Source organism: Otolemur garnettii, unplaced genomic scaffold (assembly GCF_000181295.1).
Source record: "Otolemur garnettii isolate 467f Iridium unplaced genomic scaffold, OtoGar3 scaffold00058, whole genome shotgun sequence".
NCBI classification, from domain to species: domain Eukaryota; kingdom Metazoa; phylum Chordata; class Mammalia; order Primates; family Galagidae; genus Otolemur; species Otolemur garnettii.
This window is the reverse complement of record NW_003852453.1, coordinates 8,813,377-8,838,240: the sequence shown is the minus strand read 5'-3', so window position 1 is coordinate 8,838,240 and position 24,864 is coordinate 8,813,377. Positions and strand designations below refer to the sequence as shown.

The 24,864-nt window shown below is 39.4% G+C and overlaps 2 protein-coding genes across 2 annotated transcripts in view; one reads left to right on the top strand and one right to left on the bottom strand.

Annotated features, from left to right (window-relative positions):
* Nucleotides 1-3,912, bottom strand: part of OGFOD1 (2-oxoglutarate and iron dependent oxygenase domain containing 1) — a 21,132-nt gene extending 17,220 nt beyond the window's left edge. Inside the window, exons 1-2 of the mRNA XM_003792552.3 lie at nt 3,648-3,912; nt 1,224-1,369 (exon numbers count right to left, since the gene is read on the bottom strand). Of these exons, the coding sequence (XP_003792600.1) occupies nt 1,224-1,369; nt 3,648-3,801 (300 nt within the window). The 5' untranslated portion in view covers nt 3,802-3,912. The remainder of the gene's footprint in view (nt 1-1,223; nt 1,370-3,647) is intronic.
* A 104-nt stretch (nt 3,913-4,016) lies between these two features.
* Nucleotides 4,017-24,549, top strand: NUDT21 (nudix hydrolase 21). Its single transcript, XM_003792551.2, has 7 exons — nt 4,017-4,305; nt 7,485-7,685; nt 9,558-9,621; nt 15,754-15,843; nt 20,732-20,807; nt 21,779-21,893; nt 24,274-24,549. Exons 1-7 carry the CDS (start codon nt 4,190-4,192, stop codon nt 24,293-24,295), a joined length of 684 nt encoding a protein of 227 aa, XP_003792599.1. The 5' UTR covers nt 4,017-4,189; the 3' UTR covers nt 24,296-24,549.
* Nucleotides 24,550-24,864: the final 315 nt, after the last annotated feature.

Below are 24,864 nucleotides of genomic sequence, written 5' to 3'. Positions count from 1 at the left end.
GTGGCTGGTGCCTTAGCCGGTTGAGCTATAGTCGCCGAGCCTAGGCTGTGGTTTTTTAATTAACTTGTACAACCTAACTATGAGTAGTTTAATTTTCATTAGGTTTTCTGAATCATTAAGAGTCATATCATTCATGTATTGAACCTAGTTAATTCAATCATATGTAAAAAGTCCAAAGACAGATTGGGGCAGTGTAGGATACAACCAGCTGACCTGATTATCAGCTCTAGTGTAAAAGACTAAAAGAGAGAGAAATCTGTTATTTACTCTTATCCCAGATACAGTCAAAGGGAAAATACAAAGAAAAAAAGAATTCATCTTTTTCATCTTTATTTCAATTTTTGCAATCTTAAGTACCAATGCCCTTGAGGTTTTTCTAAAGGATTTCTAAGATTGGTGTAGTTCCTGTATTGAAAGGTAGATCCCTACACTGGGGAAACCAATGATCTAAATTTCTTTTTGAGACAGAGTCTTACTCTGTGGCCCTGGCTAGAGTACTGGGGCATCATTGTAGCTCACAGCAACCTCAAACATTTTCTGTTTTTAGTAGAGTTGGGGTCTTACTCTTGCTCAGGCTGTCTCAAACTCCTGAGCTCAAGCAATCTACCTGCTTCAACATCCCATTATAGATGTGAGCAACTGTACCTGGCCTCAGTGACCTATTTCTATACTAAAACTAGTTGGCATCTTCTATGAATAGAAAAACCTAAAAGATAATTTTTTTCTGCCAAATTAAACTTTCCACAACAAAAGAGTGAATTTAACTCTCTGCAGGACACACTGCAAAGCATAGCATACTGCAAAACATTAAGACACCTAACACAAAGACATGAACTCAAAATTTTAAATGGTAATTGTCTTCCAATGTACAACTCTCTCCATTATACCATTCCCTCAAATATATTTAACTGTTTGTTTATAATGTACTTACTCACTGGCTTAATTTATTTTTTGACTACCTCTGTCACCATCAACTATCACCCCTATTATTTTAAAGTACATGTGTTACAGGGCAGGAACTGTCAAAGTTTCTCATATAATAATTATACCAGGTAACACATAGTTAACATGCTGTAAGCTTAGGTTAAATGAAAGAACGCTTTTAACAATGTCAAGGTGAGACCCTTCCAAGGCAAATCCAATCTAAAACTTGTAAAAGTACTAAATGATTTTATAGACAAAGAATTTCTGAGGTAGAAGAAATGTGACAGGGGAATAAATACCTGTTGGAACTTATATAAATCATTGTATTTTTCGTGGAAGTCCAAGTTCAAAAGTTCCTTCTGAAGTTCTTCCAAGAAGTCTTGGTTTTGAATGAAGTTTGGGATCACACAGTGAAGAAAGGGGTCCATTTCCATGACAATGGCTTCTGTTGGAAGGAAAACATTATGTATAGCTTTTCCCCCTTTTTATTTTGACCCCCTCCCCAAGCACACAGCAGAAAAAATATAAAAGGAGTTGGTTATGAATTTGGGGGAATCTAATTTACTTAAAGTTGAAAATCTGGGGGATGATTTATAAGCTCTGCCCTTTTTTCTTTACTCACTCAGTGTTACTTTTTAAAAATACTGGGCTTGGCCTGGCACCTGTAGCTCAGTGGCTAGGGCGCCAGCGACATACACCAGAGTTGGCAGGTTCAGATACAGCCCAGGCCCGCCAAACAACAATGACAACAACCAAAAAATAGCCGGGCATTGTGGTGGGCACCTGTAGTCCCAGCTACTTGGGAGGCTGAGGCAAGAGAATTGCTTAAGTCCAAGAGTTTGAGGTTGCTATGAGCTGTGATGCCATAGCACTCTACCGAGGGCGACATACTAAGACTCTGTCTCAAAAGAAGAAAAAAGAATACTGTGCTTAAAGTACTAATCCTTAAAATGTGTAGAGGTGATGTTACTAAACCAGGGTTCCTACTTTTTTGTGGAGTTTCAATGATTATTTATTGAATTGAATGTATTTAAAATTTTTACTTAATTTCCCCCAAACTTACAGTACAAAATTAAATGGGAGTTGCAATACTGGATGGTAATTTCTCTTCAATCCTGGCTTTTCTTTTCCCAAATTACTGTTAGAGGAATTTACTATATACCATAATCTGCTTTAAAAAGAAAAATCAATTCAGGGCCAGGCTCAGTGGCTCACACCTGTAATTCTAGCATTTGGGGGGGCCGAGGTGGGTAGATTGAGCTCACAGGTTTGAGACCAGCCTGAGCCAGAGCAAGACTTCACCCCCCCCAAACAGCCTGGCATTGTGGCGGACACCTATAGTCCCAGCTACTTGGAAGGCTGAGGTAAAAGGATATCTTGAACCTAAGAGTTTGAGGCTGCAGTGAGCTAAGATGCCATGGCACTCTCTACCAAGGGTGACCAAACGAGACTCTGTCTCCAAAAAAATAAATAAAAAAAATAAAAAATCAATTCAGGTATAACCTCCTCCCATTTCTTGATTTCTACTGCAAAGTTTTACCCACTGCCTTTGGTAGGCTAGATTACCACCCTTATTATTAGCTACCACCTAGTAGGTGCCAGGCCCTTTGGTGCTTTACAGGCATCATCTCATTTAATCTCCTCAGCAACTCTAAGGTAGACAATATCACTATACCCATCCTACAGATGAAGACACTGAGAAGTCTCAGAGAGCACAAAGCTTACACTTTAAAAATTAAACTATCACTTTATATATGTATCAAGCACAACCAGGACTCACCTCTTCAAAACACTTCACAATTAAAACAAAACTCTGGGCATATGTTAGAAGGGAATGTATGACCCATAATCCTATAATGTGATTATTTGAAGCTGAAGCTGAAATTGTTCCATGCAGGCTCCTTCCCTTGGTCGAGAGACGTTTATTTTCATAAGTCATTTAGTCACACTACAGGCATGTAAAAAATGAGTAAATTTAGACAGCTTGGCAGCTCACAAGAAATGCTCTGGCTAGACTATCAAGGGACAACCGAGCATTACCCTTATAGGTACAGTAGAACCTCCACAGTTGACCACTTCCCTATGTTGACCAGCTCCTTAAGTTGACCTAATTTTCACAGACTGGACATGTACCACGTGTATGTTATCAGTAAAGCAGGCCTAGTTCCTTACGCTGACCACCTCCGTACATCGTCCAGTTTGTTACAGTTCCTTGGCTGTTCAAATTACAGAGGTTCTACTGTATTTGTCCAAATGTTTACTGGTCCTTACTCAGGGAAACATTTATTGATGCCAACAGACATGAACTTATTAATCCCATTCAACATCTTTCCTAGGTAAATAGTAAATACTACTGACTATCCCATCTTATGTACGAAGGAACTGAAGTTTAAAGAAATTAAACCATTGCCCAATAACGCAAAATCAGTGGAGCGGATTCTAACTCACTAATCTGTGACTCCTGAATTCACCTATCGACTCCTATGCCTTCTACTTCCCGAAACTCTTCGGCCTATGTTTCTTCCTCTTCTCAGGTTTCTAAACTCAACCTGAATTTGAAATGAAAGAGAGCAGAAGCCGCGCCAGAGGGTCAGAGGTGGACAAAGTCCTCGAAAAGCCCCTTCTCCCCGGCCCCGCTGCCCAGGGCTCGGCTCTGGTCCCAGGACCTCTATGGAAGCCCCAGACCCCTGCGCGGCGGCTCCACCCTCACAGCGCCCGGTTACCGTGACTGAACGGCGTCCTTCGGCTCCAGGCCTCTGCCACCTCCTTTTTTAAGGTTTCCTTCGTGACAGCGTCCGAAAACTCCGCTATCACCCCCTTCTTTCCCTTTTTTCCCGCCCGGGCCGGGCCGGGCTCAGCTGGCCGTTTCCCATTCATCTAATAAAGTATAGAACCACGCCACACTGTTCAAGAAACCACTTTCCTGCGAAGACTACAATTCCCGGAATGCCCCTTTCCCCAAGTTCCCCAGTGTTACCCAATGGAAAGTATCAAAGTGAGAGGAGGCGGGACTTCTGCCTGGCTTACCAATAGAAGCTCCAGATATTGCAGCCATCTGCGTTTGGTCTGGCAGGGGCGCCGCCTCCCTACTTCCTGCCGCCAGAGGCTGCGGACGCACTTCCGGCGTGCGTACGCCTCCTCTTGCGCTCTCCTGTTAATGGCGGGCGGCGGCTGCTAACAGGGTCGCAGATAACCGCTGCCCTCACGGGTAAAGTCTGCCCTGCTTCCTACTATCTGCTCGCCGCCAGTGCCCGAGGTCCCCAGCATGTCTGTGGTACCGCCCAATCGCTCGCAGACCGGCTGGCCCCGGGGGGTCAATCAGTTTGGCAACAAGTACATCCAGCAGACCAAGCCCCTCACCCTGGAGCGCACCATCAACCTGTAAGTGCGGCGCGTCCCTCGCCCGCGTTTTCGCCTGCATCCCTCTATTCGTAAGCTAAAGAGTCTAATTTTTCCAGCTCCACGCCTCCTCCCCACCCCCGCTCCGGCTCGCGGATGCGCACCTTCCTTGCTCCCGCGGGCTCTTTTCTCGTTCTCCAACCCTGAGGCATTAGAGCCCTACGTGAACGTGTTAGATTCCTTTAGAGGACCTGTTCCCGTTCTCTTGTCATTCTTTAGTCATTATGGGTAAAATCGAAGTTTGCTTTGAACTTGATTTTTTTTCCCCCGCCTCTCCAGAGATAACCAATTTCAAAATGTGGTTTTTATCCTTCCATTTCAGTGCTTACGCTTTCACATCACATATGTGGTATTGCTTTGTGTGTTTTTATTCGATACGACTGTTACAATGTAGTGTCATTTTTGCAGTTTTTACTTCTAACAGCTTTCAAGATCTAATTCTATAATGCGTAGGTATTCTTTTTTACCTTTCAAGTGCTATAAATACCTCACGTTTTATTAATCTGCCCAGGGCTATCTGTCCTGCCTGATGCATTCACCTGTCTTCTCTGCAGCAGCTAAGGCATCCCAGGCACCAGTAGGCCCCACCTTGAGAGTGTAGATGCTGTTATGGCTGCGCTTTCGGGCGGGAGGGAACCAGGCTGTTGACCCGGAGGACCTACTGTGGGTTGTTTTATTTTTCGACACCTTTAGTTTAAGTACTTAAGATCCATTGCATTTCAAAGGTACGTTCAGAAATCATATTCGCTGTAGCAGACAGTTGGCGTTCGGGGTGTGTCTTGCTCAAGAAGTTGTGTGCTTTTTTATCACAGCTGAGAGCGTTTTTTGAAACAGTGTGATGCTCAGCCTGATGGAGGAAAGTGGCTACGTGATGCCAGTGTTAGCAAAATGCAGAAATTTGGTGTTTGTTTTACATTCAAATAAATGAACTTTTCTTGCCAGAAAAACTAAACATGATTTGAAATTGTAAAAGTGGTTCTTACCATTGTTTTTATTTTGCAAAACGGGTGCTGGCTTGGAAATTTAGATAATAGGAGTGTTGGGTTTACAAAATATGGGATTAGTTGATAGTTGTTTATATGCAAATTGATTTCTGTAGCTGTTATGTTTACATAGTACCATTTTAATTTTATGTCACTTTTTAAAAAATCCTCATAAGATTCCAGTCAAGTGGAAAAGGCAAATATTTTCCTTTTAAAAAGCTGCTGGAGTACCACCAGCATTGGATTACCACCGGGATTAATTTGCATAGCCATTACGTACAATTAACTTGTTGAAATAGTTATGCTTTTTCAGTAAAATGTTTTAGTATTTGCTGTATTAAAGTTATGGGTTGATATACAGTACATTTCCTAATCTGTATAAATACAGTATTTAGAAATAATCATTGTGTTGTGAACGTCATTTTATCTGAGCAATGATCTATTAAAATTGAAAACAAATCCTCTGTCTCCCAATATATTTTCTTTTAAGAAATTTCATACGAATACCTACATTGTCTCAGGCACTGTGCATAATGATAGGTATACAGTGGTGAGGGGGTAATATGTAGCCCCTGCCTTATGAAGCTTACTGCATGATAATAATGCCTGTGTAGGTCTGGGCTGGCACTCTGATTTCATAGTTGAAATTTCAGATATTACAACTTGACATTTTATTGATTTGGGAGCTGGCTCTTGCAGTAGAGATGTGTTTTGGCTATCCTTAATTCTTTCCAATTCAGGTTGTGAGAACTGAATGTTAATATATGTAATAATAAAATTGCCTTGCATATAGTGCTGTGTGACATAGCGGCTGCTGCTAAAAATGGAACAACATTGAGTCTACTGAGAAAGTTCTTTAAAGCCTTTAAAGCATCTTGGATGGAAATGATGTAGTTGTTTTAGAGCTGCACGTCTTCATTTATGTCTAGAATTTGGCATCTAGAATTTTTAAAGTTTTAGCAATCTTCATTCACCTTTCAAGAATAGCTGTGAATGGATTAAATATATAGTCATTGACTGTTAACACTGAGAGCTTTTGGTAGAAAAGATACCTTGGAGATAGGCAGATGTCGCCAAAGCCTTCTTATAGGCTTGTAAGGTTTAGAATCAAGGGTTTACAATATATACATATATATAAAATAGGATTTTTAATGGTCTTTAAAGAAAAATTTCATCTTTACTGGGCCAGGATAAAAACTGAGACTTCTAACAGTATGAGCCATGTTTTGAATTTTATAAAGGAAAAGAGGATGATCAGATTAGATATGGTGGGTAGAAGATGCAAATGAAGAAAAGGGAAGAATAAGCATACGAAATAAAATTAATGTTGAAGGCTAAAGAGAAGTCTTAGCAGGTTTAGAGCAGGGGAAAAAGAATGTAGATTTGATTTGAAAAGGAAAGAGTTGTGGTGCCAGAAAAATCTTAGGATTGGGAGAAATAGAAAATAACTAGAGGGATGTTGATGGAAAGTAGTGGCTTAGTTTATAGGAGGAAAGATATCGGTCATTGTAGCCATAATCAAATTTTTTGTTTTTTTGAAACAGAGTCTCGTTTTGTCACCTTTGGTAGAGTGTACTGGTGCCATAGCTCACAGCACCCTCAAACTCTTGCCTCAGCCTCCCAAGTAGCTGGGACTACAGGTGCCTGCCATAAAACCCAGCCATTTTGTAGAGATGGGATCTCTTGCTTAGGCTGGTCTCAAACTCTTGAGCTCAGGTGATCCCACCTCTGCTTCCCAAAATGCTAGGATTATAGGAGTGAGCCACCATGTTGCTGGGCCCATAGTCAATAACACTTTGATTGGATTAGTAGTCAAGGGAATCCAAGGGGACATTAGAGGTTGGTAATATTAGAATAGCAGACATGATCTAAAACCAGAGGGTTACTTATATACAGATAACCACTTCTGTAAGAGTTTAACGCCTTAGTGAAATTAAAGTATGAAGTAGCAGCATCTGATGGAAGCTCTGGTTCTAGAGAACAGAGACCAGGATTGTAATCTCAGCTTTTTCATTAAATAGTTATGTAACTTTGTACAGATCTTTGTTTTTGAGCACAGTATATGTACTTCTTTTGTTTTTTTTTTAACCATGGTTTATTTATGCTATGTGGTTGGTATCTGTCGTGATAAATCATGATCTTCAGTTCTCATGTTAGACATTTGCCTTTGGATTACAGGTACCCTCTTACCAATTATACTTTTGGTACAAAAGAGCCCCTCTATGAGAAGGACAGCTCTGTTGCAGCCAGATTTCAGCGCATGAGGGAGGAATTTGATAAAATTGGAATGAGGAGGACTGTAGAGGGGGTTCTGATTGTACATGAGCACCGTCTACCCCATGTGTTACTGCTACAGCTGGGAACAACTTTCTTCAAATTGTAAGTGTTGTTATAAATTAACAGCAGACAGCTTTTAATAGGATTGCTGTTTATGTAGCTTTGGAATACAGTTTTATTCAACAAACCCTGCTGTCAGTGGAGTCTTGGAAGAAAAAAAAATCATGAGTAATTTTTCTCCAGTGCAATCTCATTTATTTTCCTATCTACAGGCAGTTCCTGAGTTACGAATCAGATTCTGTAGGTTTGTTCTTAAGTTGCATTTGTATGTAAGTCGGAACAGGTACATTTACCTGTTACCTGTAATAGCCTCCTCCTTCCTTCATAAGTGTGAATCATACATCATTTGGATATTTGTGACTTGGGGACTTATCTAATAGCCTTAGTTTGTTAAGTGCCAGTTGCACATAAGTATTTGTTTGTAACTTGGGGGCTGCCTGTAGTGATCTTGCATGTTTCTATGTGTTGTTGATGTTAATAAGTGAGCCCATGGAAAAGATTAGTCCAGGATCAATGTCTGGATGTCGTTGTAGCATTGCTAAGAACAATTGATATTTCTTTCTTAGAATGAATGGTATTTCCTATTCTTAAAAAGACTTATATTTTTATAGATAACAGTTTAGTTTTATCATTAAAGTTCATACATGTCTCAATAAATATTTGGTCTACAAATATTTGACCTACAAATATTTGACCAAATTATACCAAAAAGAAAGGTTTCAACTGCTTACAATTGAAATTCTTGAAAAATGTTCCATTTCTCAGGCCTAAAGAATGAACCTATTTGCCATGTATAATGCACTCGTGTGTATAATGCACATCCATGTTTTTGGCCCAAACTTTCAGGGGAAAAAAACCCTTTCATTTTAATTTTTTAATTCAGATTTTTATTTGTTTATGTTTTGATACTAGTTTTTGCATTGTAAAGGAATTATAGCATTTACTTTTTAACATAATAGCACAAGAAATTTTATGTAACAAATAATTACAAGACATAAGAACGGATATAAGTTATGAGGGATTTACCAATAATTTTTGTAAAAATATTAGATAGATTGCTAACTCCTATCTAAAATATATAAAGAGAGAAGTAGGTTGCTCTTTTATGGCCAAAAATGCTTTTGTTGCACATTCAACAAAATCAGTTACCATATTCCAGGGTATAATTTTGCATGTAGATATCGTTATTGCTTTCTAGAGTTATATTTTTAGTGCATATGCATATATAAAAGTATTAAAATAGGATATGGCTTTAGTACTGCCCATGTATAATGCACATCCTTATTTTTCCCTCAAAAATTTGGACAAAAAGTGCACATTCTGCATGGCAAAATACAGTAATCTGTTGCTCGTTGGGGCGCTTCCAGACTCATCTTTTTTTTCTTTTGGAAACAGAGTTATGCTTTGTTGCCCTTAGTAAGAGTGTTGTGGTGTCACAGCAACTTCAAACTTTTGACTTAAGCAATTCTCTTGCCTCAGCCTCTCGAGTAACTGGGACTGTAGGCATCTGCCACCATGTCCAGCTATTTTTTTAGAGACGAGGTCTCTCTCTGGCTCAGGCTGGTCTCTAACTCAGGCAATCTACCTGCCTTGGTCTCCCAGTGCAAGGACAGACTCCATTATCATCAGAGAGTTTCCAGAGAAGAGATTGGGGTGGACTTGTGGCCAGCAATTATAATTGTGTTTATACTGTGTTGTATATTTTACTTGTTTAAATCTAGTCTGGGGAATTGACACTGAATTCACCTTTCTAGCATATTCTTCCCCTTCCCTTTGACACCTGTTTTGATTCCCTTTTTATATGACACTGAAGTATGTTAATCAGTTACTTGATAGAAATAACAATTACTGTATTCTTCCTGTTATCCTTCAATTGTGTTAAGTTGAAAGCTGAAATTCTTAACCTTTGTACAGACCTGGTGGTGAACTTAACCCAGGAGAAGATGAAGTTGAAGGACTAAAACGCTTAATGACAGAGGTATTTTTCTGTTTAACCAATTTGACAGTTTTATTGCTCATCTGAGTACCATCAACTTAGTAGATTATTCGGCTTTTTATGTCTTCTAAAAAGGATAAGTTTATTTTGAATATTTGAATGTAACTTTAACCCCAGGATGTTAGTACACTGTTTATTTTCTACAAGTTGAACTTAATTTATCTTAACATTTTTAAATTGAAATGTCTAACAGTGGTAGGTAAAAATCATTTATTGAGTACTTACTATGCTGATAGACAGTATTTTTTAAGTGCTTTACATGCAGTAATTTTTTAAAATCACAACAACTCTAGGAAGTAGATATTAAGTTTAAATAACTTGTGTAGTTAGTGTGTCATGGAACTGCTGATTTGAATGAATGTAGGTAGTTTTGTTCTAGAATGGGCATCTATAGAATTTTGATGAACGATCCTGTGTTATGTCTATTTTCATTTTTGCAAATATCTTTGAGACTTTGCTCAAATTATGTTACCTTCTGATATCTGCCTCTGGAGACTTAGGGCCAAATGTATAAATATTAGAAGATTTAGGTTGTAAATTGTGCTTGTTGTTAAATAGTTTTATTTTTTAACATGCAGTCTCCCTTAATTACAAAACTAAAACATGCTCTGCGAAAACATTGGCAAAACTAGAAAAGCAGAGGAGAAACAAAACTGAAATCACCTGTAATTCCACTACCGTTAACCTAATGGTTTCTCCTTGTATTTTTTAAAAATGCACTGTAACTCTTAAATACTGTGCTGTGTCGGGCTTCCATTTACATATGGTAAAATGAAACTGCTTTCTTGTCTTCACTCTTTCAAAACCCCACCAAAAAATATAGTAAGGGGGTATCTTTAAAAAGATCTAAGTTCAGTAGGATTGAAGGAGTTCAGAATGAGGCAGTAGCAAGAAAAAAAAAATTGGAAGCTGTAAAACAGATGGGAAAATTATAACTGACTTAGCGAAAGCCTTAGCAATGTAGGAAGACAAACCAGAATCCAGCATTGGATACCAGAAATGCTGAAAAATTGGAGGTGCTAGGTACTTGTGAAAGTGAGGGCATGCATGAGCTGAAAATTCGACAGGCTCAAATTCTATATAGGATGGATTTATACAGGTTGGATATTGCTTATCCAAAATGCTTGGGGCTAGAAGTGTTTGGATTTTGGAATATTTGCATTATACTTACTGTTTGATTATCCTAAATCCAAAATTCAAAATGCTGCAATGGGCATTGCCTTTGAGCATCATGTTGGTGCTCAAGAAGTTTCAGATTTGGGTTTTTCAGCCTAATGTCCCTAGATTGTCTACCCCTCTAGTTAGGCAAAGATGGGCTAGTGATTGATCTTCTGTAGTGATGGACTCAGAACCCCTAGCAATGAAAAAGTTAGGGGATAAGGAAAGTAAGTGAAAGTTTCCATCCTGCATCCTAAATAATAAGACTTCTCTCTCTCTCTCTCTCTCTCTCTCTTTTTTTTTTTAACGAGGCAAGATCTCACTCTGTTGCCCAGGCTGGAATGCATTTTTATGATCATGGCTCCCTCTGGCCTCAAACTCCTGTGCTCCAGCACTCCTCTTACCTTAGCCTCCTGAGAAGCTGAGACTACAGACATGCTACCCACTCTCTGTTATTTTTAAAATTGAGGTTTTTTTGGGGGTAGAGACAGGGTTTTGCTATGTTACCCAGGCTAGTCTTGAACTCCTGGGCTCAAAAAATTCTACCTTGGCCTCCCAAGATGCTGGGATTATAGGTATTGGCCACTATGCTTGGGTGAGACTCATAGAGTTTTATTAGGCTGACAGAATGTTTCTGCAGAAAATGACCAGTCCCAGAGAGACTATGGATAATGCAATTGGGGAGTTGTCTTGAGTTCATTTAATCTTGCTATAACAGAACACCTGAGGCTGGGTAGTTTATGAAGAAAGCAGTTTTATTTGGCTTATGATTCTGGTGGCTGGAAAGTTCAAGATTGGGCAGCTGCATCTGGTAAAGGCCTTAGCCTTCTTCTATTCATGGCAGAAGGGGAATGAGCTGCCTTGTGTGTAGAGATCATGTGGCAAGAGAGGAAGCCAACTCTTTAACAACCGTGTTCTCTAGGGAGGTTATTGATCAATTTATGAGAGATCTGTTACTGTGATCCAAACACCTCCCCCTAAGCTCCACCTCCCAACACTGCCACATTGGAAATCAAATGTCATTGTGAGTAACAATGACATAGCAGGAGTCTTCCTAAAGAAATAGCATAGCTCTATAGCTCATGTACACAGAAGTGACAATTAAGCATCTTACTGCTCCACCCTTAATTGTGAGCAGATAACCAAGTATCACCAGGCTTTTGGAGAAAGCTTCTTAACATGAAAGAGATCAGAAACAGCAAAAGGAACTCAACAGAACAGAAAGTCAACCATTTACAAAACTATGGTTATTCTTGGTGTAATAAGAGGAAATTTTGTGCCTGTGAAACAAGGTGCCATTATAAAAAGACTTTTTATCCAACAAAAACCTCGTGAGTATTTTTTTTTTTTTTTGAGACAGAGTCTCACTATATTGCCCTTGGTAGAGTGCCGTGGTGTCACAGATCGCAGCAACCTTAAACTCTTGGGCTTAAGTGATTGTCTTGCCTCAGCCTCCCAAGTAGCTGGGACTACAGGCGCCCACCATAATGCCTGGCTATTTTTTTGTTGGCAGTTGTCGTTGTTTAGCTGGCCCGGGCTGGGTTCAAACCCACCAGCCTTGATGCATGTGGCTGGCACTGTAACCACTGTGCAAAGGACGCTGAGCCAAAAAAAAAAATCTCATGAGTATTAAAAAGTATTAAAAAAGTATTAAAGTAATCTCATGAGTATAAAAAGTATTAAAAAATCTCATGAAAAATTAAAAACTCAGTTGATGACTAAAAGATAGTTTTATTTTACCAGAAAGTAGAATGAAAAGATAAGAAAATAGAATGTTGGTGAGAAGAGAGAAAATTAGTGGATTATTCTAGAAGGACTGTTAAACTATAGATAAATAGAAGAAAAATTATTAGCAAAGCATAATTAAGGAAAAGTCTCCAATCCAAAGGGCAAATTTTGAAATTGAAAAGATCTAGGCTCGGCGCCTGTGGCTCAACCGGCTAGGGCGCCAGCCACGTACACCTAAGGTGGCAGGTTCGAATCCCCAGCCCGGACCGCCAAACAACAATGACGGCTGCAACCAAAAGGTAGCCGGGCGTTGTGGCGGGCGCCTGTGGTCCCAGCTACTTGGGAGGCGGAGGCAGGAGACTCGCTTGAGCCCAGGAGTTGGAGGTTGCTGTGAGCTGAAATGCCACGGCACTCTACCCAGGGGGACAGCTTGAGGCCCTGTCTCAAAAAAAAAAAAAAAAAAGAACTACTGGTCTGTTCTCTATGATGAATGTTAAAAAATCTATGCTAAGTCATTATCATTGTGAAATCGGAGGGGGCAGTAAACAGAGATACAGGTTAAATATAAAGCATCTGAATTAGAAATGGCATTAGACTATGCAGAGATAAAGCTAAACAGTCTGGAACATGTCTTTATAATTCTGGGAGAATATGACTTCTGTCATAGAATTTTCTGTCCATGAAACTGTACATCAATTGTTTGGATAAAAAAAATGAAAAAAAATTATGTAGGTAAAGCTATTTCCAGAAACGTGGAGTTTCAAAAAAACCTTTTTTTGTACCTTGTCTCAGAAAGTTACTAGAGGGTGTTCACTACTAAACTAAAAGAGTAAAGTAAGAAAGAAGATGTGTTATTTGCAATGTTAGGATCTAACAACAGAGAGGGTAAGAGAAGCACTTACACTCCAGCTGTGAAGCAGGGCCCAGAGCATCTAATCTAGTACAGGTTACAGTGGCTGATAGCAAACTGTCTTAGAAAAAGAATGAAGTTGACAGAAGAGTTGATGTTAAGTTGAGAAGAAATTTAAGTTCTTATGGAGACTGGGAGTGAATTTGGAAATATCAAAGGAAATAAAACAGTTATTAACTCTAAAGAAAAGAATAATAATATAAGTAAGGAAATGTAATTATAGTTTACTGGTCACTCTGTTGTGCCTGATTTAACCAACTCATATTAAATCAACTGAATCTAACTTAATCAAATATTGATGATAGGAGAGAAATAAAAGAAAAAATATAAATAGGGGTTGTGGTTTTAATATTTAAATTCTTATCCACAGTAGAGTGTGATAATAGGGTTTCTTTTTGGATTTTAAAAATGAAAAGTAATCAAGAAATGGTCATAAAAGAATGTTTTTAAAAATGTAACTTTACATTGGAGAAGCCTGACCCAGGTGGTCACGGTTTACATCAGCAGTAAGTTCAACTGATAGCATATAGCCATGATGGGAAGTGATGAGAATGGCACTTTACCTCTCTAGTTTTCTTCCCAAAAGTCCATAACCTCAGTCTAATGGAGGGACACTGAACAAAATATTTGACTAGTATTCCTCCAAACTGTCACGATCATAAAAAGTAAGGAAAACGTGGGAAACTGTCACAGTCTAGAGGAGCCTTAGAAAGAGTGATGACTGAATGTAATGTGATATCTTAGCTGGAATCCTGGGACTGGAAAAAGACATAAGGTAAAAATTAAAGATACCTGATTTAAAGTATGGACTTGGGTAAATAATTGTGTTACTAGTATTGGTTGATTAGTTGTAACAAATGTGCTTTACTAATGTAAGATGTTAACAGTAGGGGAAAGTGGGTATGGGGTATAGGGGATGTGTCTGTACCAGCTTTGCAAAAAGAATTTTTTTTTTTTTTTTTGAGATAGTCTCACTATGTCGCCCTTGGTAGGGTGCTGTAGTGTCACAGCTCACAGCAACCTTGGGCTTAAGCGATTCTCTTGCCTCAGCTTCCCAAGTAGCTGGGACTACAGGCACCCACCACAATGCCTGGCTATTTTTTTTGTTACTGTTCTCATTGTTGTTTAACAGGCCATGGCCGGGTTCGAACCCACGAGCCCTAGTGTATGTGGCCGGTGTCCTGTTCTAACTACTGAGCTATGGATGCTGAGCCCATCTTTGCAAATTTTTTGTAAATCAAAAACTATTCTAAAATAGTTTATATATAAAAACTCTATACTACATACATGTATACTTTTAAAAATAGAGGTATCGGGAAAAAACAACCAGGAGCTGGAAGTTTGTAGCTTATAAGAATGGGTGAAATAGGACGAAGAACTGTAGCTTCTCATTGTGTATCTTGTAGAATTATTTAAGTTTAATGTTAGTTATACAGATTAATAAAAATGAAAATTGTGAATTTTGAACTTATTTCTATAATTTGGTTGTGTAGGTACCCAAAACCATAGTTAATTCTAGAAAAATATTGTATGCTATTGGTTGATGTAAGTAACTGATTGATCACCTTTGGGTTCCATGAGTAGCAAAGGCATACCAGTGAATTTGTTGGTCCTTTATAGTCACATGTTGAAACTAGACTGCCAATTTTTTTTTAAATTAAATCATAGCCGTGTACATTAATGCAGTCATGGGGTACAGTGTGCTGGTTCTATACGCAATCTGAAATACTTTCATCAAACTGGTCAACATAGCCTTCATACCATTTCCTTAGTTACTGTGTTAAAACATTTATACTCTACAATTAGAAAGATTCACATGTACCCTTGTGAGATGAACCATAGGCATGATCCCACCAATCACCCTCCCTCCACTCCCTCTCCCCTTTAGACTGCCAATTTTAAAGGAATAGTGTATGTCTTGGGTGGAATAACAGAGATAATAAACGAGAGTTCATAGGGTATCTAGATGGAAGGCACATTAGCTATGTGTCTATTAAGAGCATTGCCAAGAATATAGGCAGTTTTCAGGTTACAAAAGAGATAGGTTCTGTAGGTTTGTTCTTAAATTGAATTTGCACATAAGTTGGAACACTACATTTTACCTATTACCTGTAATAGCCTCCATTTATAAGTGCAAGTTGTACATCAGTTGGATATTTGTGACTAGGGGACTTAATATGATAGCCTCTGTTTGCAAGTGTGACATGTACGTAAGTTGGATGTTTGTAACTCAGAGACTATGTTCTCATCACTGAAAAAGGATATACATGAGTGAGTATATTTAGTTGTTCACTGGCTATATTATTTCTTTTTGACAGATACTGGGTCGTCAAGATGGAGTCCTTCAAGACTGGGTCATTGATGACTGCATTGGTAACTGGTGGAGACCAAATTTTGAACCTCCTCAGGTCAGTGTTCAGTTATCCCTGTTGGGTATTTGGGAAGCAGAAAACTGATTTAATTTCAGCCACTTTTGAAAAGATCAAGTAGAATTTTATTTGAAATTTGCTTTTCTTCACTTATTTCTCATTAATTTAGATTACAAAATTAAAACCAAGCACTTTTTATTTTAAAGCAAAATTTCAAACATATAAAAGTAGAGAAAATACTAAAAGTATATGAATCCCATTAGCTGTCATCCACTTTTAACAACTCAAAAACTTATTTCATCATCATCCCTCTCCTTCCAGGCCCCATTCTCCTGCCCCCCCCCCACAGTGAATTATTTTGAAGCAAATCCTAGATACCATTTCAATTATAATTTGTTTGAATTAGGATAGTCTCTTAAATCTCTTTACATCTATAGGTTAATGACTTAGTTTTTTTCCTTATAATTTATTTGTTAATGAAAACAGGCTAAAATCTTTAATATTTCCATTGTTGATTGTATACCCCTGCTATCATTGAAAATATAGCTCTTTCTCCTGTGTGTCTTACAAATTGGCAGTTAGATCTAGGCGTTGGATTTCAGCTCAGCTAATTTAGGGGTATCAGGTAACAAGGCTGGTCATGGTGGTATATTTTATCTGTTGCTAAATTATGAAAATTTAGCAGCTTAAAACAATGGACCTTTATCATCTCAGTTTCTCAGGGTCAGGCATCTGGAGCTGCTCAGCAAGCTGGTTCTGACTTAAGGTCTTTGATGAAACTGTCAGCTGGGACTGAATCATAAGGCTGAACTGGGGCTGAGGATCTGGGCCTAAGCTCACACGTGTTTGCTAGGGCATTTTGACTGAAAACTTCAGTTTTTTTTTCAAGGCTTCAGTTTTTGCTGACCGTTGACCCAAGGGATGGGGAGCCTGTGGCCTGGAGCCACATGTGGCTTCTAGATCCTTGAGTGTAATTTTTTGACTGAGTCCAAGTATTGAATTTTGGATTTGATCGGGGGCCACACTTGGGGATCTGGAGGGCCACATATGGCCTTGAGGCCATAGGTTCTGGCAGACAGCCTTATAACCCAATCTTGGCATTGGCAAACCACCAGTTCTGCTGTGTGCTGTTGAACACAGAAGTCCACCCTGGTACAGTGTGAGAAGGGGCTGTGGGTATCAGGAGACAGGAATCATTGGAATTAATCTTGGAGGCAGTCTATTGTTGGTGGTTCCATTAGGAATTTGATGATAATTTGGTTGTTTCTTTTTATAAACTAAGCTTATTGGTAACAATTTCCTGGATCTAAGACTTCATTGGGATTATGATGCTTATATAAAGAAAAACTTCTCTGAGCAACTCAGATTATCCTGAAGTATATAGTGTGAAAGAATAGTCACTGCTTTTTCTTTAAGTGCCAGTTTTCAGGAGAATGAGTTAATTCCTTAGCATCTACCTAAGTCTTGATTTCCTGAGGTGATTGCAGGAGGCAGAGTGCTGGGAAGGGGACACCACCTGTGGGCACCATTTGGATTAATCATAAGGAATGTCAGGAGCCATCTGGGATGCACCCTGGAAAGCCAGATACTCCTGTCTTTCCTTGGGTGAAGGTTGCATTAACTCCTTGTACTTTCATGTTGAGTCTGAGCACTTATTGAGAGATGTTTCAGGCTTTGGAAAAACTTGGACACAGAAAAGCAGAGGGTGAAACAGTGGCAACAAGCAGGAAATCTTTTCCTTTTCTTTTTACTTCTCTTCTCTTCTCTTTTTTTTCTTTTCTTTCTCTTTCTCTCTCTTTCTTTCTTTCCATTGACTAAGCTGGGTGGCACCTGTGGCTCAAAGGAGTAAGGCGCCAGCCCCATATGCCGGAGGTGGCGGGTTCAGACCCAGCTGTGGCCAAAAACTGCAAAAAAAAAAAAAAAAAAAAATTGACTAAACAGGGAACTTTCTGACACTCTTCAAATCCAGCTGCTCTGAAATCTGAGGTGGGATAAGTTGCCCTGTGGTGTGAGACACGTGTAAAAAACAAACTTTCTAGCTTTTTTGCATAATTGGGTTCCATGACAGGCATTGCATGGAATATCAGCCAAGCAGATCATTCTGTTCTCTTCTGACTCCCTTGTATATCAGAGGGGTAGGAAGATGAGGGGTTTATGGAACCTGGTGCTAGTGTTCACTACCTGACAATTTCCATGAGCACATCTGTGTCTTGACTTTAAGAAAGTACAACTTTGGGCTAGGTGCAATGGCTCATGCCTGTAATTCTAGCACTCTGTGAGGCTCAGGTGGGTAGACTGCTTGAGCTCAAGAGTTCAAGACCAGCCTGATCAAGAGTGAGACCCCATCTACTAAAAAAGGAAAAACTAGCTCGGTGTTGTTGCAAGTACTTTTAGTCCCAGCTATTGGGAGGCTTAGGCAAGAGGATCTCTTGAGCCCCAGGGACTGAGGTTGCTGTGAACTATGATGACACCATGGCACTCTATCCAAGGCAAGAGAGCGAGACTCTGTCTCAAACAAACAAACAAATAAAAAAGTGCAATTTCTTATAGAAATAGTGAAGTTCAAGTTCTTGGTTCAAAGACATATAGAACAATTATTTTAAACTTTTTTTGTTTTCTTGAACATTGCTTGATCTAACTGGAAAATGCTCAGTACTAATCCCAAAAGTTCCTAGGACAGTTCTCTTTGTTCACTGAACGCTGGAGTTGGCTCTTTAGTAAACCTGTTGTGGAGTATTAGTTAAGAGTCAGTGGGCAGGCTCGGCGCCTATAGCTCAACCGGCTAAGGCGCCAGCCACGTACACCTAAGGTGGCGGGTTTGAATCCCCAGCCCGGACCCGCCAAACAACAATGACGGCTGCAACCAAAAAATAGCCGGGCGTTGTGGCGGGAGCCTGTGGTCCCAGCTACTTGGGAGGCAGAGGCAGGAGACTCGCTTGAGCCCAGGAGTTGGAGGTTGCTGTGAGCTGTAATGCCACGGCACTCTACCCAGGGGGACAGCTTGAGGCTCTGTCTCAAAAAAAAAAAAAAAAAAGAGTCAGTGGGCAAAGAATACAACGTTATCTCCCTATCTCAATCTTTTTGTATGAAGAGCAGTTGGCTAGAACATGAAGAACAGGACTGGAGAAGAAGGGCTAAAAAAACAGGAACCATGTAGGCTTGAGTAGAAGAAAATTGATATAATGTCACTTACTTTGGTCATGGTTTGGGAACTTTTGTTGTATGTGAGCCATAGGTTTCTTAGCTGTTGAAGCCACTTCACACATTTTCTTTGCTGCTGCTAATATGTCTATTTTCATGATAGTGCAAGTGACCTCCAAAGCCGGGAACAGTTACCTCAATTCATTGTACTCTAGGGATGGCTCTGATATATAATTATTCTACCTTGAATACTGGTTAGGTGCCAATGAGTAACATAGTGTGAAATAACAGGTTTTCATGAATTCATAGGCAAAAGGTTCCGTGGCTTGGCACCTGTAGCACAGTGGTTATGGCACCAGCCACGTACACCAAAGTTGGTGGGTTCGAACACAGCCCAGGGCCAGCTAACCAACAATGACAACTGCAACAAAAAAATAGCTGGGTGTTGTGGTGGGTGCCTGTAGTCCCAGCTGCTGGGAGGCTGAGGCTAGAGAATGCTTGAGCCCAAGAGTTTAAGGTTGCTGTGAGCTGTGATGCCAGGACACTCTATGGAGGGCAACATAGTGACACTCTTTTAAAAAAAAAGAAAGAAAAGGTTCCAGCAGCTCAGAGAGGCGCCTTTTCATTGAGTGTGACAAAGCTTGCCATACCTATTATGCCATGAATTCATGGGGAAGAGGTTCCATCCCTTTATGCTCCTGCTCAACTGGTTCTTGTGTGTTATGCTGTACGCCTGTTATGCCATGAATTCATGGGAATGGGATCCAAGAGCAACATAAGTTTTTATAATTAGATTAAGAGTTGAAAAGATACAGTTGAATCTTGGCTTCACTCCTTAGCTGAGTAATCTTGGGAAAGATGCTTAGCCTCTCTTAGCATAAGTTCCTGTCTAAATTTGGGATGGATAATACCTCCTTTTGGCAGCCTCTGCTTTTATCCCACTTTCCCCTTATATCTCTTTTTAGCGATTTTTTAATTCCTTGGCCCTCAAAACAACTCCAAAAGCAAAAGTAGATTTCTGAGTGTATTATGGAGAGATGTAGGAGAGGTTTTTGTAATATACAGTAGAATTTACAAATTCCCTATGTTAGACTTCTTTGTCAAAGTGTTTCATTTTCAGATGGCAGCTCTTCTCTCTAATACTCTCTATCCCTTTAAATTCTCTAAGTTCTTTTCTTTGTTTTATCAAGCAATGCAGCTTTGCCCAGCTGGCAAAACTCCAGTGGGCCTTCTCCTCTGGTCTTCTGAAGCATGCACCATGGGGGCGGGGCTGGGGTGGAGAGTGTTGTAGGTGAGAGAGGAAAGGAGCAAGGAGCAACTTGTCAGTTACCTCAGGCTGTATTCAAACTTTTAAGATAGCAAACATGTCCACATCACTATCCTAGAGCGTTTAACTTTAAAACACTGATTAAAATTACACTTCATTGGTTGTAAGTTTCCCAAGCTATTAATCCTATGACTGTGTTTATCTTGAATAGTTAATTTGTTTATTACTTATTATTTTATATGTGTTAAAACATTTATTTACTACTGCATCTGTTACATACTAAGTCCTGGTAAAGAAGAGTAGAGAGTAATATGCCTCACCTAGCATTTTAGGCTGTGCTGGGGAGTAAACATATAAATAAATAAAGTCATGTAATACACGTTACAGTTGTACTCAGGGTATGAGGAACTTGGTCCCAGAGGGTTGAGAATTGAATTTCATGTCTGAAATGGGAGAAGTTGATAACTTAAGGGATGGTGGGTCTTGAAAATTACAAATTATTATCGTTTGTTATTTTAGTATCCATATATTCCTGCACATATTACAAAGCCTAAGGAACATAAGAAGTTGTTTCTGGTTCAGCTTCAAGAGAAAGGTAAGTTATTTTGTTTTTGAAGGCAGTCTTCTAAAAACTTGTAGAGAATAATTTCAGGATGTCTCTTGGTGTTCTTTCTGGGTTCCTTGCAGTTTTGGATTTATATTTTGTAAAACTAAAGATGTATACCATGTTTTTTAACATGGTATAACCTACTTTAACATAACCTACTTTCTCTCAAATGTGCCTGCCATGCTACAAGGAGAAAAATGAATTTAACTAGAGCCAATTTAATAATTGGTTACCTACCAATTATTTTTAATAATTGTTCAGCTACTAGCACTCTATGTCACATTGTGATAAGCTCCTAAAACCTTTGAGACAGATTGGTTAAAAAAAAAACAAAAACGGAAAAATATCATCTTTAGGCCTGTTGAACTTTAACAAGTTTTTATTCTGCTTTTTTATAATAGTCTTATAATTGAATCCAAGATAAATAAAAAGCCATGGCTGGCTCGGCGCCTATAGCTCAACCGGCTAAGGCGCCAGCCATGTACACCTAAGGTGGCGGGTTCGAATCCCCAGCCCGGACCCGCCAAACAACAATGACGGCTGCAACCAAAAAATAGCCGGGCGTTGTGGCGGGCGCCTGTGGTCCCAGCTACTTGGGAGGCGGAGGCAGGAGACTCGCTTGAGCCCAGGAGTTGGAGGTTGCTGTGAGTGTGATGCCATGGCACTCTACCCAGGGGGATAGCTTGAGGCTCCGTCTCAAAAAAAAAAAAAAAGCCATGGCTATTCTCTTCTCCCCTTTCTCCCAGGGCCAGCAGTTAATAAAGTTGGTTGTTAATAGAATGGATTTCTTTAGAGAATCATTTGCTTTTGAGTCTGTGACTGAACTCTAGCTTAAAAGAGTATTAAGGATAATTGTTTTAAAAGTTTATTACACATGTAAAATTGGTGATTAAAAATGAAACAGAAGCAGTGATTATATAAGAAATTATAGAAAATGAATACTGTTTGATTTATTCTAGCCTTGTTTGCAGTCCCTAAAAATTACAAGTTGGTAGCTGCACCATTGTTTGAATTGTATGACAATGCACCGGGATATGGACCCATCATTTCTAGTCTCCCTCAGCTGTTGAGCAGGTATGGAAAGTTTAAACAATTTGTGGTTTATCCATCCAAATTGTCAGATTTGAAATATTCTGAGCTACTTGAGAAGATAATAGTTAACGCATTTGGGTGTTTAAGGAAGGTAAGACAGTAGCTAGACTTTTAGGTCATGTGCAAGCCATAGGTTAAATATGACTGACTAAAAGTGTCCCCAAACTCTAAGCTAGAAAATGACATTCTGGTATTTATGTGAATGCTCTTTCCAAAACCTGATATTCTCCATAGTTAAGGTTGAAGTCTTTATTCAAGAAGAGGTAATAAAAATAGTAGTCAATAGTATCTAAATATGAGGGGAGTTGTCTATATAAAAAAGCAGAGAATTGAATCTCTTGGTGTAATTTATTCTCCTTTCTTCCTTTTTGGAATTTATTATATTTGGCCCAGATTGAGACATAGGGAATTAGGTCCTCAATTTATTTATTTATTTTTTTTGAGATAGAGTCTCACTCTATTGCCCTGGGTAGAAAGTGATGGCATTATCATAGCTCACAGCAACCTCAAACTCTTGGGCTCAAGTGATCCTCTTGCCTCAGCCTCCCAAATAGCTGGAACTACAGGCTCCTGCCATAACACCTGGCTATTTTTAGAGACGAGATCTCACTCTTGATCAGGCTGGTCTCAAACTCATGAGCTCAGGCCAATCCACCTGCCTCGGCCTCCAGGAATGCTAGGATAACAAGAATGACCCACTGTGCCTGACCCCTAAGTCCCCAATTTTTACGTGGAGTTTGAATTTTTAGGCAGATAGAGATGAGAAATCAGGTTTTTAAGAAGTGGATTTAATACTGGTTGAGGTCCTTAGAGCTAAACTTACCTAGGAATTATAGATAGTGTGGTGGCTCAAATGTGGATTATATGGTGAATGTTTGGGTTTGAATCCTATACTCAATACTTGCTGGGAGAGGGTGACCTTGGATAAACTGTTATAACTTTTTGCCTATTTTTTCATCTGTAGATGGAGATAATAGTCTCTACTTCATAGGATTATGAGGACCAAGTAAAATAATGATATATAATGCTTAGTATAATGCCGGGCACCTGGGAAATCCTTAGTGTTAGTTTAAAAATAATTCTAGGCTAGGCACGATGGCTCATGCCTTTAATCTTGGCACTTCCAAGAGTCTAAGGAGGGAGCATCTCTTAAGGCCAGGAGTTCCAGACCAGCCTGGGCAACACTGTGAGACCTCCCCAGCCCCATCTCTTCCAAAAAAATAAAAAATTTAGCCAGGTTTAGTGGTGTGTGCCTGTAGTCCTAGCTAGATAGGACTTGATTATCTGAGGCTGAGGTAGGAGGATTGCTTATGCCACTGCATTCTACCCTGGGTGACACAGCAAGACTCTGTCTCTCAAAAAGCCCCCAAAATCAGTTTCAGTAGTGATTCTCTCCTTTTATGAAACTTGGTGAGTGTGAAATTGGTTTTGCTACTTTGTCACTAAACTTTATCTTTGCTGCTCTACTTTGGCCTTCTGACAGGTTATAAGTTGAAGTATAGTATGTGGGAAAAAAACCGTAATATTGAATGAATAAATAATGAATATTCTTTCACTTATTTAGAGACAGGGTCTGACTTTGTCACCTACGCTGAAGTGCAGTAGTGTCATCATAGCTCACTGCAGCATCAAACTAGTGGGCTCAAGCAATCGTGCCTGAGCCTCGCAAGTAGCTACCATACTTGGTTGTTGATTTTTTGTAGAGACTGGGTCTCACTGTGTTGCTTGAGCTAGTCCTGAACTTCTGGTCTCAAGCAGTCCCACCTCAGCCTCCCAAAATGTTAGGATTCCAAGTACGAGATACCTACCCGCAAGTGGCCCATTTATTTAAATAATCTGTTAGGCTGGGTGGGTGGCTCACGCCTGTAATCCTAGCAGTGGGAGGCTGAGGTGGGTGGATTGCCTGAGTTCACAGGTTTGAGACCACCCTGAGCCAGAGTAAGACCTTGTCTCAAAAAATAGCTAGGCGTTGTGGCAAGTACCTCCCAGCTACTTGGGAGACTGAGGCAAGAGAATCGCTTGAGCCCAAGAGTATGAGGTTGCTGTGAACTGTGATGCCATGGCACTCTACTAAGGATAGGTGCAGGAACTGTGTTGAGAGTTCAGAATGCAAGTTCCTACCTTCAAGGAACTTATTAGATAATCAAATTTACACACTTTTCTTTTATTCTGTAAATACTCAACAGCATTTTTTAAATGCATAACGTGTTTCTCTGGTGAGAGAAAATTGTGTCTTGGTGTATAAAATGCTGAAATGTTACGGGAGGGTAGAAACATCCAGATCAATTTCCTTATCAACTAAAGTAGAAACTATATAAATAATACTGTTTCTAATAGAAGTATTGTTCTTTTTAAAATTCAGGTTCAATTTTATATACAACTGAATTTCTGCGCAATAGAGAAGTAAAAGAAGCCGTCTCCGTGAGCACAGCTATACACAGTTATAGAAGAATAAATGTGGTAGAAAAGTGTTTTGGTTTTATCTCTTTCCTGGTCCCTAAATTGCTACTTACTTTCTATTGTTTGAATAGTAAAGTTAACATGAAGAACTAGATAGTGGTATCAGCAAATGTGATGATGTTTATTTACTTTTGGTTTTACTTATACTTTTTTGTACAACATTAAAGAAAATGGACTTCTTTCTATTTGTATTTTTTTATTTCTCATTAAACTTTAAAAATTCTTACAGGTGAGGATTGTTTTTGTTTTTGTTTTTAAGCTCCCTTAGGCTGGTGAATGCTAAGACACAACATTCTTTGCAGGTTTAGGTCAGCCATGTTTACGAGACCCTCACTCCAGTACCATTCTTGGGCACATACTCCAAGACAGTGTTACAGCTCTTTGTGGTGAGGATCTTCCATTACTTTTGGGAACTACATTTGTCTGATTGAGTCCAAGGTGTAACTCCTGTACCAAATTTTACACTCTTAACAAGTTGTATTACAGAGAATCC